The sequence below is a fragment of the Hesperophylax consimilis genome, chromosome 18 (genome assembly GCF_061612785.1).
Source record: "Hesperophylax consimilis isolate HC1 chromosome 18, BYU_Hcon_1.0, whole genome shotgun sequence".
Lineage (NCBI taxonomy): Eukaryota > Metazoa > Arthropoda > Insecta > Trichoptera > Limnephilidae > Hesperophylax > Hesperophylax consimilis.
Genome location: NC_142853.1, coordinates 27,231,470 through 27,246,657, shown reverse-complemented (window position 1 = coordinate 27,246,657; position 15,188 = coordinate 27,231,470). Strand labels below are relative to the sequence as shown.

General features: G+C 34.8%; 1 protein-coding gene across 5 annotated transcripts in view; it reads right to left on the bottom strand.

The window, feature by feature from the left end:
• Window positions 1–4,680: 4,680 nt before the first annotated feature.
• Window positions 4,681–15,188, bottom strand: part of Actn (alpha actinin) — a 134,398-nt gene continuing 123,890 nt past the window's right edge. For 3 of the 5 annotated variants that reach the window (XM_089642775.1, XM_089642773.1, XM_089642774.1), the window contains 7 exons: window positions 10,830–10,956; window positions 9,307–9,591; window positions 7,985–8,112; window positions 7,472–7,650; window positions 7,236–7,358; window positions 6,715–6,821; window positions 6,025–6,183 (listed from right to left, as the gene is read on the bottom strand). In XM_089642775.1, the coding sequence (XP_089498901.1) occupies window positions 6,025–6,183; window positions 6,715–6,821; window positions 7,236–7,358; window positions 7,472–7,650; window positions 7,985–8,112; window positions 9,307–9,591; window positions 10,830–10,956 (1,108 nt within the window). Of the gene's footprint in view, window positions 5,109–6,024; window positions 6,184–6,714; window positions 6,822–7,235; window positions 7,359–7,471; window positions 7,651–7,984; window positions 8,113–9,306; window positions 9,592–10,829; window positions 10,957–15,188 lie in introns of those variants that run through there. The other 2 variants (XM_089642771.1, XM_089642772.1) reach the window with 1 other exon arrangement.

The following is a 15,188-nucleotide window of genomic DNA, read 5'->3' as shown; positions in this document are numbered from 1 at the left end:
TACCACTGGTCGAAGAAAGAGTATGGTAATATTTTATCTTTATCTAAATAAAAACAAAACACTTGGTGTACACAACTTTTGTATATCAACATTTTTATTTTTTTAAGTTTACTTTTTTTAAATTTTAAAGCTTTAATGAGATGCACGGAAGAGCGTATTAGTTTAATGAACACATAATAAAAAATATTTGAGTTGTTATTGTTTTCTTACTTTAAAATATCGATAGCCTTTCTTCAGGACAAATGAACTTTCTCAATTTTGTATTTTGATATGTTAAGCTCTCTGAAACTCATTCCAGTAGATGGTTAAAGGAAGTGATAGACATTCTCTTAAGCCATTAAGCGCCCTTGAGGTGATTTCATGGTGAAAACGGCGCTATATAAATAATCCAATCATTATTATTCTAAAATAATTAAAGAACTTTAGTTCATCACTTCTCAACTCACCAATTAACACTTGGAAAATTCCTACAGAAAATCATTCGGCTATGATTGGGTGTACCCAAAATTTTCTTTTTACTTTTTTCCTTCTTTTTAATAAGTACCACATGAACAACAAGAGCTTCATTGTCGTCCATTGCGCACCATTACTGAAGAATGAGCAAATAACATGTTTTTGTTCAAATACAGTAGAACCCCGTTAATTTGAAAAAACGCGTAATTCGAAATTTTCGCAAAAAAAATTTCCGCTGAAAAATTTTTTCATACAAATTTTTTTTTAATTCGAAATTCGTTAATTCGTAATTCGAAATTTATTTTTGTCCGCGCACGAAAATTTGTTCGTGTAATTCGAAAAAATTTGATTTTTGCGAAAATAAATCATAATATTTCGTAAATCTGAATCTAAAAGTCAGCCGTGGCGGTAAAACGCCGAAAAATGTATTTTTACGTGGTTATACATTGTCCTAATTAGTATTATTATTTTGTAAATCTGAATCGATTTACACTGGAATGTCGTATTTTTTCAAATTTATTTCGAATATCCGAGTTTAAAGGGCCGAGAAAATACATTTTACGCGGATTATGTCGTAGTTTTACGAGTTTACGCCAAATATCTGCATTTAAAGGGTCGGCCGCGACGAAACTTGGCCGCGTAATTTCGATTTACGCGTAAATATATCGTATTTCATCACCGCGACGGAAATCCGCCGCGAAATTTCAATTTACGCGGAAATATATCGTATTTTTACTAACTTTACTTCGAATATCCGCGTTGAAAAAATACGGCGCGACGGAAATCGGCCGAAAAATTTCGATCCATGCCGAAATATGACATATTTTTACGAATTTACTTCAAATATCTGAACATAAAAGGTCGGCCGCGACGAAAAACTGCCGACAAAATTCGATTTATGCGGAAATATATCATATTTTTACGAATTTATTTCGAATATCTGAATTTGAAGAGCCGGCCGCGACGGAATACGACCGCGAATTCTCGTTTTACGCGGAAATATATCGTATTTTTACGAATTCAAATTCAGATATTTGAAATAAAGGGCCGGCCGCGACAGAAAATTACCGCGAAATCTCGATTTACGCGGAAATATATCGTATTTTTACGAATATCTCAATTTAAAGGGTAGACCGCGACCGAAATCGGCAGCGAAATCTCGATTTACGCGTAAATATATAGCATTTTTATGAATTTATTTCGAATATCTGAATTTGAAGAGCCGGCCGCGACGGAATACGGCCGCGAATCCTCGTTTTACGCGGAAATATATCGTATTTTTACGAATTCAAATTCAGATATTTGAAATAAAGGGCCGGCCGCGACCGAAAATTACCGCGAAATCTCGATTTACGCGGAAATATATCGTATTTTTACGAATATCTCAATTTAAAGGGTAGGCCGCGACCGAAATCGGCAGCAAAATCTCGATTTACGCGTAAATATATAGCATTTTTACGAATTTATTGCGAATATCTGAATTTAAAGGGCCGGCCGCTACGGTAATCGACCGCGAAAATAAAGAAATAATTGGTATTAATACGAATTTACAACTAAAATACCACCCGGATTTGAAGAGGCGGCCGAGAAAATCGATTTTCGGCGTATTTTTTTTTTTTTTTTTTCATAAAATTTCGAATTACGTGGGAATTCGTTAATTCGAAATTTGATTTTTGATGTCCGCTGGATTTCGAATTAACGAGGTTCTACTGTAACATGTTTTGGTTGAATCGACAATTATTTTTTTTCGTAGAGTATGGTCCGTTTTTAAAACGGAAGTGTGAACAGGGCCATTGGCCATCCGTTTTTAAAACGGGACCTGCCTCCGATTTGAAAACGGAAGTGGGAACGGGCCCTTAAAGTGTAATAGTTTGCATTACGCATTGTTTATTTAACATTTATTGCATACTAAACTAAAACGCCAAGTGTGAGTAAAATTGGTGATATTGTTGTACGTTAATGGTGTAGGTACCCATCCTCATCGCTGCTGCAGATAAATCAAGGCTGCCCTATTGGCCACATTTGTAAAAAAAAAAATTTGCTTTTCAGTAACCATTTCCAAAATGCAGTTGTCAATCCCGAAATTATTTAACAAACTTAATGATTTATTAGGAATATTTATTTAATACAATGAACAAACATCTTCAAACAGACGTAGTGTACACTAATTTTAGAAATGGCTTTTCATAGTCTCACATAAACTTTTAATTAAAAAATTAAGAACTCTTGGAATAATGGGGAATATTTTAAGATGGTTTGAAAGTTATCTGCACAAAAGAAAAATATTAGTTAAATATTCAATTTACACCAGTTTGAAATCTTCACCGGCGTTCCACAGGGGTCTCACTTGGGACCGATATTGTTTTCCTTGCTTATCAATGACATAACTACATTTTTTGATAGAGTTATGATACTCCTATTTGCTGATGATCTTTAAATTTACAAAACTATTTCTAATATCAATGACGGTTATGTATTACAATTAAATCTTGCGAGATTACAAGAATGGTGCACCCGTAATGAACTATTCCTATGAGTCTATTCCTAAATAATGAAAAAAGTCAAATGTTAACTTTTGCCCATATCAAAAATCCTATCATGCATCAATACAATATACCATCAATAACATTATTCTAAAAAGAGTCTAGCAAATTAAGGACCTTGGTATTATTTTTGACAGTAAATTATCTTTTATTCCACAAACAAGGCCATGACATGTTTGGGGTTTATTTTGAGGACGGTGAAAGACTTAAGATTAATTAATTCATTTAAATTACTTTTCACTGGGTTGGTGAGAAGCAATCTAGGGTATAATTCAACAATCTGGGCTTCATTGTATAAGATTCACCAACTAAAAATCGAGAGAGTGCAGTATAAATAAGGAATTCCAGTCGAAGATCTTAATTACAGCTTTTTAATGGACTTACTAAACTTGACCGACTTATCATCAAGGCGCACAATGACTGATTTAGTTTGTCTTTTCAAAATAGCGAATAGCAGATTGGACACCATGGATTTAACGAACTTTATTACTTATCATGTACCCACTCACAATACAAGACAAACTGCTCTCCACAAAATGTCTTTTTCTTACATCCACACTTTATCTTTATATAAATATAAAGTTCCATAAAACACCCAATAGGGCGTAATATTTAATATAAGTTTATCATTTATAAGAAATACCCGAACAATGTTTTTATGTAGCTAATATTATTATTTAGGAATATTGAGTAGGAGCGATTACATTTTTTTTTTCATTTACTTATTGCAAATTACATATTACCAACCTTCTACTAATTTATATTATTTTTATGCCATCTGTACTTTTAACACTGGTTTATTTATTTTTTCTCTTTTCTTATATTATGTACATCTAAATGGAAAATTATATGTATGAAGTATTATGTTAATTTTTTGTGTTATTTATTTTGTCATTGTTGTTTTAAAAATAAAAACCTTCTGTTGGCACTGCATTATGCACTAAAAGATGTATCATGTAAAAAGCCCATCAGGGCGTTTAAATTAAATAAATATATCTGTATACAAACTTTTGGTTCTGATCTACAAACACGTATTGGGCCTAAAAATGCTAAAAAATATGTTTGACAATGTTTGGACCTGTTAAAATGAAGTTTAAATATTTTGAATGATTCTTCTAGAGTTCTTTGCCAACCTCTCACACGAGAAAACAAAATATTTATTAACTAGTCAAATATAAGCAACAGCCAGTTATATCATGCAATTACACAATGTTAAAAGCTTTTGATTAGGTAAAACAGAAGCATAATATCACAGGTTAATAAAAAATAAAACCACTATTTCTTAGTTTATACAACTTTTTTATTTAATCACTGTACATTGGAGTTAGTATACGATTTGGGCACATTAATTCTTAAAACTAATTAGTAAAAGTTGATTAATTACAGCATACACAAGACAGTCAAAGTAAGTCCTAGTAATGTGAACCTGTTTACCTTAAATGTTTCCATTTAAACCTGACTCGCTCAACACACCACAATTAGACACTAAATCCAAATGTGACTGAAATATCTTTATAATATATTATTATAATAAATATAATCCTAGTAAAAAATAACATAATGAGTGTTGTGTGACGTAAGATTAAAACTGTACAATAAGTAAGTATATAAATAAACTGCAAATAGTTTCAACACATTTACACTGTTGAAAGATATGTTATTTTCCACAAACGCCAATAAAAGATTGTTTGAGGTGGCATTGTATATTTTATAAGTTGACATAAAATTCAAATAAATAATGACAACACATTAACAGCTATCAAAACATATTAAAATGTGCCAGACGTCGTCTCCGATTCCATCAAATAAATTCTCATAAGTAAAAATAAAATTTATACATAAAATAAATAAAAGTATAATTCAGATATCGCTGCTCATTTAGTTAAAAATTGTGAGTGTTTTTTTATATAGTTTTTGGCTCGTAGATTGCACAATTTTAGCTTTCTAATAAAATATAGTGTTTATATTATAAAGTGAGTGATATTTGATACAACTTCGTGTTGAAGTAACTTCCATATCCCTGTTTGATGGCAGCTGTTCAAGTAATCCCAGCGAGGATAATATTCTCTTCCCAATTTCCACTTCCACTGCAAACCAACCACTGATGTTTAACTGGAAACACACAAGAAACATTAACACACCCGTCACAAAAATTACACAAGATGCGACCTCTGTTGTCAACAATCAAACAACGGATCTCTTGGCATTAACAAGTCATTTATCAACCATTACATGTCGTTCAGATATAGGAGATTCAATGTAAATGGTGTTTTATTATCTTGAACCAATGATTGGTCCTGTACACACACCAAAGAAAAGATAGACCTGCTAATAAGGGAGAGGGGAACAAGACAAGTTGACCCCTCAACAAAGGTGGCGTGGGCGTGTCCCTTTCAGTGATTTGTCAATAAATGAATTCGATAGTTTACAGGCGACTCGCATCATAGAATCACTATTCAGTCTTTAAGTCAAGACACTTCAGTTAAGACACTTTTACAAATGTTAAATAATTTACTCACCGCGGTAAAAAAAACATTAAATTTGAAATATGAGAGAATGCGTTGTGCAGAAAAGTCCTACAGTGGACTGTGCTGAAAACCGTTAACTTATTTTAGCCAACTTTATTTTTCTGCGCAGGATCTGGTTTTTTCAATGTGCATTCATCGGAGGTCAAAGTATGAATGGTGTCATCGTTTATTTAAGACGTGCTTGAACCTTCTTGGTGTCAAAAAGATTGTTGTGCAGTTTGCCTCCAGCTCGTCGAAATGATATGATATGTATCCAGAGTTTTTAGGGCATGTATATGTCTTCTTTGGTCTGTGGTCCTAACACATAAAATGTGTAGGCCTATAAACGAATATGCACTAACTAAAAATGGCAAGGTTTAAAAGGAACAAATTGCCTTATTGGCACCTGTTGTTTCTTTGGCAGAATATAGCTAACATCAATTTGGATAGCTTATTCCAGACAGAAATTTGACTGCATAGTTAACAAGTGTGTTTGTTTGAGTGGTTGAAAGGGGGTAGCCTTACAGATCGCTCTCTCCGTATAGAGCGGTGCTGAACACCATGTAGTCCAGGGCTCCGGGTACGGCGCCGGGGCCGCGGTAAGGAGCCATCCTCTGCACGCAGTACTCGGCCTGGTCGGGAGGAAGCTCGCGACGGAGTTCCTCGGCTAGGATGTATGGCTACAAGAACAAGAGAAAAACATCAATAAAAATAATTTGATATTTCCAAAAATGAAGAAATCATTAGATCAAGAGTGAACATTGGTAAATCGTATATATGTAATTGTATCTCGTGATGGTCTCGAATGGCATTGTTACAGTACTGCCGCGCCAGTCATTGCATATACTGTGGCATCACACGCTTATCGGCCGGCAGCCAATATCAACATTGTGAAGACTGATATCTTCCAAAAATTCTATAGGTTCTGTCCTCAGCATGTTCTGATTAGTACAATATATTTGTGAATGTGAATTTTCATTGTAGGAGATAACCTCATTGGTTTTTTTTTCCGCAATATTCTCCGCTTCAAAATCACTACTTGTAATTTAATCTGACTTTATCAGGCTACGGAATAGCTCATTTTCCACTAACTAACTAACTTGTTGGCCATAAGTCATTGAGAAGAACATAAACTACAGGATTCTTAGATATTTCAAGTTTAAGAGCTTTATTGAGGAATGAAAATTTGTAATGACGAAGTGAAATTGTACCTTGTCTCCAGCCAGAATCCTGAAGCTGTCGATGACTTGTTCAGCGGTGTCAGTGTCAGTGGATTCTCGGGTCATGAAGTCAAGGAAGGCATCGAAGTGTACGAAACCTGCAACAAGCACCACATTTTTTAATAAAAAAAATAACAATTGCATATTTCAATGTGTATTTGTTTTGTTTAAATTTTTGGACAGATTTATCGGGTAAGTTTAAAAACACTGCATATTGTATGATTTAAAGTTGCTATTTCATCCTTCATTACTATTTATATGTTTATTTATAGATTTCACTAATTTGTTTAAAAAAAAAAAAAAAATTGTAAAGGCAATGAGATTCACAAATCCTATAGGTGATTTTTCACAGGTCTGTGCTAGTATTGAATAGTATGATGGTCTTGCCGAGGAGGTTGTTGGCAACTGACTGTTGTACCGTGTTGTTGCAAAATGACCCAATGGTCTGCCCATAGAAACAATCAAAATTGTAAAATGTTTAGCGGGTAAGTTGAATGAAGACGTGTTTGTACCTGTGGAGTTGGGGTCCACAACGACGAGGATGCGCTGGAAGTCCAGTTCTCCTTGGCGGTCCTTTCCAATTCCGTAACCCAGAGATACCAGGCAGGACTTGAATTCCTCGGGATTGAGGCGGCCTGGACACAAAATTATTAAAATATATTAGCATATCATCAAAAAATTATAAGTTAAAAAATTATATCCTCTTCATCATTCTTGGATGTATAAATGGTAGGAGGTAGGAACGTACCGGTGCGGTTCTTGTCGAAGTGGTTGAAGGAGGCCCTGAACTCGGTGAGCTGCTCCTGGGTGATGCCCTTGCTGTCTCTGGTGAGGATCTGGTTCTCCACCTCGTTGATGTTCCTGTTGATGGAGGTCAGGAGCTGTTCCCAGCCCACGCGGAGGGTCTCCATTGTGTATTGGGAATACCTGCAAAAAAATTCCATCATATAACATAGAACTATTCAGAGCTTACATACTAGCAAGCTTAGTCGAGACGACACAAGCAGCTTAAGTGCGACAACAGTTGAGTCACAACAGTGACCACCACCTTTTACCTTCCCTGAACTTTCTTTCATTAAACAGACCCTCCACACAGCATACTCAAAGATGACTTTTGCCCTAAGGCAAATGACTTGTGAAAAGTTAATGCAAAAAAATCCACAATGAGTTATGGGGCATTTGAAATATTCATTTAGTTGTCAAAATGAAGAAATGATGCTATATTGTTTGACTCACGTTTTTCAATATAACCCATTCTTACCTATTCTCGAAGATCATGCCTTCTTGAACGGCCTGGTGAATCTTCTCCAATTCTTCAATGTGTGGTTTGTAGGCGTACACTCCTTGCTCGTACTCCTTCAGCCGGTGGAGCTGATCCTCCAGGGAACCCTGACCAGAGGAAACCATTCATCAGTACTCGGATAAAATAAGATATGATAGTCTATGATGACCCAATTGGCAAAAGCTTGAATCTTTTGATTTTTGTTGACAAACTCTTTATAAAGTTGCAGGTAAACTCACATTTTGATAAAGAAATTGATTCAAATTTGATCTGCTATACTGAATATTTAGTGATGGGAACATAAAATTATTAATTACATACATAGTTAAAACACAAAATATTTTTTTTAAATTCACATCAAAAACAAAGAAAATTTAGATTTTGATATATTTATCTTCTCAGTACAAAACCTTAGGCCACTCTAATGAAGAGGACTGTGGACTCATATGACATTAATCTAGTATTGTATGAAACTTACGAAACATCAGCCATATACGATTTTAAATTTTTACAGACAAAAGTATTATTGCAATAAATTTTTGGGTTACCATGCCGTGTTGCGCTTTCTCCTTCTTTAGCCAAAGTTTCGGACAGCATTACAGTGTCCATCATCAGGGAAGTGTGACTGTAATGATGTCCGAAATGTTGCCTAAAAGAGGAAGCGCAACGTGCCTAATAACAACCATACATCATACAAAAATTAATCACAATAATTATCAGCCATGTCAATTTACTTTTAAATAAAAGACCTCTATCTAAATTCTCCATTTTTGATGTCTCTCGTTCAACCCAAAGTTAGCATGTAGTTTTTATCAGGTCATTATTAGCCCAACTAATCTGTGGGAAACATCTACTTATTTGTCTTTCCCAACAAAGGATGCCGTCTGATAATATTGTAAGTACAACTATCAACTATTTCAAAATACCCAGTGAATGATGATAGGTTCTTTAATTAATAATGACTGGTATTCTGCCCGTTCGCGGCGATAAAATTATATAATTAATTCAAAATTTAGACCCGATCCTTACTGTTCCTGTCCTGGTCTCTCACAGACCAAGCTAAATCATCCCAACCCAACGCAAATCAACTCAAAAAAGGGATACACAAATGCATTTCGCACAGTAATGGACCCTATGTATTGAGAGATGTGGGGGAATGCGAGTCGAAATTGAATGATTTGAATAACAGATTTACAAATTATTGAGAATGAATGCCTATAATAACAATAGGGACAAGCTTAGAAACTTAAAATAACTGGAAGAGTATAAAGAGATAGGTAAAAGTAGTATAAATAGTTTACTTGAAGTCCCATGCCAATGGCAGTGACGGCATCCATCTGCCTCTCGATCCAGGGTCCAACGGCGTTGGCCTTCTCGGCGAACTGTCTCCTGAGCATCTCGTTGTTCTGCTGCTTGCGGAGCTCCTGGGCCAGCGTACCGTCCCTCTGCGGCACCAGCTGCCTGACGTCGGACCACTTCTTGGTCAGGTCGTTGGCCGTCAGCGTGGTGTAGGGGTTCTCCAGTCCTCCGGGGATCTGGTGCTGCTTCACGATGGTCTCTACCTCGCGCACCAGCCCAACAATGGACTGGAAACAATAAACAACATTGATTATCATTATGAAAAGCTCATTCAAATATCATAAAGCTAAGATATATTTCTGCACAAATAGAGTTCTGACAACTTGGCAATTGACATTTCTAACAGTTTCAAGCCCTACAATACTGATGTAAAACTTCAAACTATTGCTCACAGGCAGAGATGTGCTTTATTTCAAATAAATCCATTTCAAATGGAAATGCAAAATGCAAAATGGGTATTTTCCATTTTGCATTTTAAATGCTTTTCTCAATGCATTTTCCATTTTAAATGCTTTTTTGCAACATTCTTCCTACTATCTCCACTCATCTTTTTTTCATAAGCCCCAAATATCAGTCGGTCCTCAATCTCGCTATGATAGATAATTTACATTTGTCAAGTTGCTCCCTGGTAGGAGCCCTGGCAATTGAGTGATACCATTACAAAAAATACTGAATATGGGGCCATGACGCTGTAATATTAAATGTTAGATAGCAGTTTCTTTGTTTTTACGTTGGCAACATTAGTCCCGCGCAAATTTTTTGTTGTTTCATAATATCTAGTCGTGGTGTTTTTGGATTTACCATCATGTAATATGTTTGTTCTACATTGATGTCCATTATTAAATGACAAAATTGTTTAAAATTTCTATAATTCTTTTGATTGTTTGACCTGAGAAACCATTTTGCATTTTCAATGCATTTTGAAAATAGGTATTTTGCATTTTGCATTTGAAATGCTTTTCTAAAAACCATTTTGCATTTTCATATGGAAAAGTTTTGACCCATTTCCATTTTGCATTTCAAATGGTTTTGGGTACCCATTTTGTACATCTCTGCTCACAGGTAAGAAAAATAATGTAGAAAAAAATAAAGTAAGTTTAAAAATCACAGTGGTTAAAATTCATATTTTCAACTCCCAACGGTGTTTTGTTCAGAAAGGAGATGATTCTTCATCGTATTCTATGATAATTTAATGTTTAAAATTTTTTGATTATGTAACACTGCAAGGAAGAAAATTACATCAGCATCTAAAATGTCAGAGTACCCAAAAAGATATATTTTTATACAAGGAATGAATGTGATATAAGTATAAAAACTTTTATGTATGTATTAACACTATTGGTTGTCTTTGGCAGACCATAGATTTATAGATGAACGATGTATATAAAACAAATTTATGAAGTGAAATGGGAATTATTTTGTTAAAAAATTAATTGTGAAAAGTTGTATGTAGTAATAAAAGTACCTGGTATTCCTTGTCAGCCTCTCCAAGGGTGGCCTTGAAACGGGAGTGAGCGTCCATGAGGCCGGTGATCTCCTCCATTGTATGCACGATGAACATATCCACGAGATCCTCGCGGGTTCCGTCCAGCCTGCAATTACAAATATCAGTGTTACAATTGACTGGAGCCACTATCGGGCCACTTTACAGGAGATCAATAACCTTTGGTCCAATCAGAGATGTGCAAAATGTGTACCCAAAACCATTTGAAATGCAAAATGGAAATGGGTCAAAACTTTTCCATTTGAAAATGCAAAATGCAAAATGGTTTTTAGAAAAGCATTTCAAATGCAAAATACCTATTTTCAAAATGCAAAATGGTTTCTCAGGTCAAACAATCAAAATAATTATAGAATTTTTAAACAATTTTGTCATTTAATAATGGACATCAATGTAGAACAAACATATTACATGATGGTAAATCCAAAAACACCACGACTACGGATTATGAAACCACAAAAAATTTGCGCGGGACTAATGTTGCCAACGTAAAAACATAGAAACTGCTATCTAACATTTAATATTACAGCGTCATGGCCCCAGTTCAGTATTTTTTGTAATGGTATCACCCAATTGCCAGGGCTCCTACCAGGTAGCAACTTGACAAATGTAAAGTATCTCATAGCGAGGTTGAGGACCGACTTATATTTGGGGCTTATGAAAAAAAGATGAGTGGAGATAGTAGGAAGAATGTTGCAAAAAAGCATTTAAAATGGAAAATACATTGAGAAAAGCATTTAAAATGCAAAATGGTTTTTAGAAAAGCATTTAAAATGCAAAATGGAAAATACCCATTTTGCATTTCCATTTGAAATGGATTTATTTGAAATAAAGCACATCTCTGGTGCCAATGCATTTGAGATGTAAGGAAAGGAGTTGTTTTGGTGATGGATTTGTCAGACGACCAGCAAAATTTCTTCTTTATGTCCATAAGATCTTAACCCCTAGACACTTTTGGGGAAATACTACTCCCGGCCTAACACAGACTCATAAAAGTCGTGCTATCTCGTTTTGTATTAAGGTGAGATATATGATTTAAACAGTGTTAGAAAGAGAAAACACCAAACTTTGTATTTTCATTTAAAATTTTACCATAATGCTCCTGAAAATTTAAGATGTTCATTAAATTTATTTAATTAAATTCATCAAATTTCAACGTTCATTTTCGGGTTCTGTGAAAGTCCTATTCAAGTTCTGTTATTATACAGGGTGTATCGGCACTAACCCGACAAACTTTAACCAGCTATTCCTTAGCACATTTGGAGTAAAAAATGTTATGTGCACTTTGCTGTCCGGTAACGTTTTTTTTTAATAAAAAATTAATTAAACATATTTTCACCACATGTCACCACTGTTTTATCCTTTGTCAAAATTTGAAAGCAACATCGCAACTCTCGCGTGTTGCTGCGAACGAAGCCCGTATTACATAATCCAGTACCAGAAAAGAAATATTTTATTTAACAATAATGATTATTCACATTTTTCGTATGCGAATCACTGATTGTCTTCTTGTATTGTACACATCAGTTTTATTTTTGTATCTAAATTGTTTCACCTCTGGAATGCTTTGGTTTCACCTCTTACGCGTTTCACGTATTAAATAGTCTAATTTTGAAACTAAGAAACTAATTAGTAGATTTCCTGAATTTATAATCGAAGTCCAATAATTCTGAGCACTTTTAAAAACAATTTTCCTCACTTAGGTACTTATCAATAATAATAATTGGATTATTTGAACAGCGCCGTTGTTTTTTAAATCACCGTAAGTGCTCTGTCAAAATGTTACTTGCTAGGCTATCCTACAACGTATATTTTTTAATAAATTTAGTTATTTACAACTTCGCGGAATGTGATTTATGAATATTATTGCTTATGTTAAAAGCCTTCCAGAATTACCGGAATATAACGAGCAGCTTGACACACTTAAGTTTATTTCCACTAATTTGAAGGTACAAAGAATGTATAGTTTTAAAAACAATCCCGATGAATCAAAAAACGGTTCATATAAAACTGCTGCGCAACACACTGAGACAAAGGAAAGCACTCACACAAACGTCATGACTGCATTGGATTGACCACCTGCAAATGAATGCTGCCAGATTGCTAATTTATTTAAACAATAATTATTAAATTTTATTTAAAATATCGCAATTTTTTTAAAAAATCGACAATAAATTACAACTATAATTTAAAAAAAATATTCTTAACCCCACGCTTTTTCGTAATTGATTAATTAATTCAGAATTTAAACGTTGCTTGAAATGACTAGCCGTATTTGGTGACCAGATCTGAATATCCAGGTTCAGAATTTAAACGTTGCTTGAAATGACTAGCCGTATTTGGTGACCAGATCTGAATATCCAGGTTTAGAATTTAAACGTTGCTTGAAATGACTAGCCGTATTTGGTGACCAGATCTGAATATCCAGGTTCAGAATTTAAACGTTGCTTGAAATGACTAGCCGTATTTGGTGACCAGATCTGAATATCCAGGTTTAGAATTTAAACGTTGCTTGAAATGACTAGCCGTATTTGGTGACCAGATCTGAATATCCAGGTTCAGAATTTAAACGTTGCTTGAAATGACTAGCCGTATTTGGTGACCAGATCTGAATATCCAGGTTTAGAATTTAAACGTTACTTGAAATGACTAGCCGTATTTGGTGACCAGATCTGAATATCCAGGTTCAGAATTTAAACGTTGCTTGAAATGACTAGCCGTATTTGGTGACCAGATCTGAATATCCAGGTTTAGAATTTAAACGTTGCTTGAAATGACTAGCCGTATTTGGTGACCAGATCTGAATATCCAGGTACTTCCTCACCTTCCACTCCTTCCCTTAGCCATAAAACTTACCCCAATTCAACATAAAAATTGTTTAAATTATCGGATGTAATGAAATGCATAATAATTAGACCCCAAAATACTTAATTATTCAGGGAAATAAACCCCTGAGTCATCAGTTGGAAATACCAACGACATTAAGTGAAATTAACAATGCAATAATCCTATTATTGCATTGTTTAAAATTTCACTTAATTATTAGCATTAGCAAATAATATTGGGATTAGCAAATAATAATTTACGACAATTTACTCGGAAATCAATAAAGCCAGAATAATAAAAAAAGAAAGTTATCACTTACGTCGTCTGTAAGTGGCTTTACCAAAGTTTGATAATGCCGTCAGAAGGTGAAACAGCTGTCACGCGTAATAATAATTACAACTAGCAGAACTTGTTTATAAACACACTGTTTTTATAAATTTTTTAATAAGACTGTTAAAATAAAAAAAATCTCTAAATTGAAATGGAGTTCTACAAACTAAACTTAAAATCAAATAAATTTATTGCGAAGGTTCAAAGTACTGTACTGTAATATTATATTAAATAATTTTTACGTGTTTAATTATTGTTTAAAGTCAGATTAAAGCGATTAAAAAACCCACCTGGCAATTCTTATTCGAGTTTCGTTGTTTTTACGTATTGGCGCGCTTACAAGCATCAGTCGTCTCATTTTTAACCATTAATATTTAGTGTGTAGGAAAGAGAGAAGACGCTTTTCGACACACTTGTCGAAAAACTTGTTGAATGCCGACGGGCATACTCTTCTACAGATTTTATTAAATATTGATATGTAGGTAATATTGATGTGTAAATGAATGACATTGTGAGAATTTTACCAATAAATAATAAATGAAAATGCGGACATGTAGTTTATGTTAATTTTTTTATTGGAGCATTTGTTCGAAGTGACTACCATTATTTTCGATGCAAGCGTGTAGTCTTGTTATATTTTGATTATTTAAGTTTGCAGGATTTGCTTTAATTTCTGCAGCGGCTTCCATCACTCGTTCGAGCAGTTGCTCTCTTGAGGCTATTGGCTTAGCATACACTTTTTCCTTGAGAGCCCCCCACAGGTAGTAATCCAGGGGGGTCAGGTCGGGTGATCTTGGTGGCCAAGCAATGGCCGGACTTCCACGGCCTATCCAACGACCAGGAAACTCGACATCCAAGTAGTTCCGCACGGCAATCGAATAGTGTGGTGGGGCTCCATCGTGCTGGAACCACATTCTCCGTAGTAATTCGAGGTTCACATCTTCCAGAATCTCGCCCAGTTGCACTTGTAAGAACTCCAAATACATCGGTCCATTTAGTCTGGGAGGCAACTCGATTGGACCGAGTATTTGATTTCCCAGGATTCCTGCCCACATGTTGATGGAAAATCTGTCCTGGCTCGACGACTCCCGAACAAGCTTGGGGTTTTGTTCAGCCCAATGGTGCAAGTTGTGCACATTTAGCACTCCTGTTTTAGTGAACTGTGCT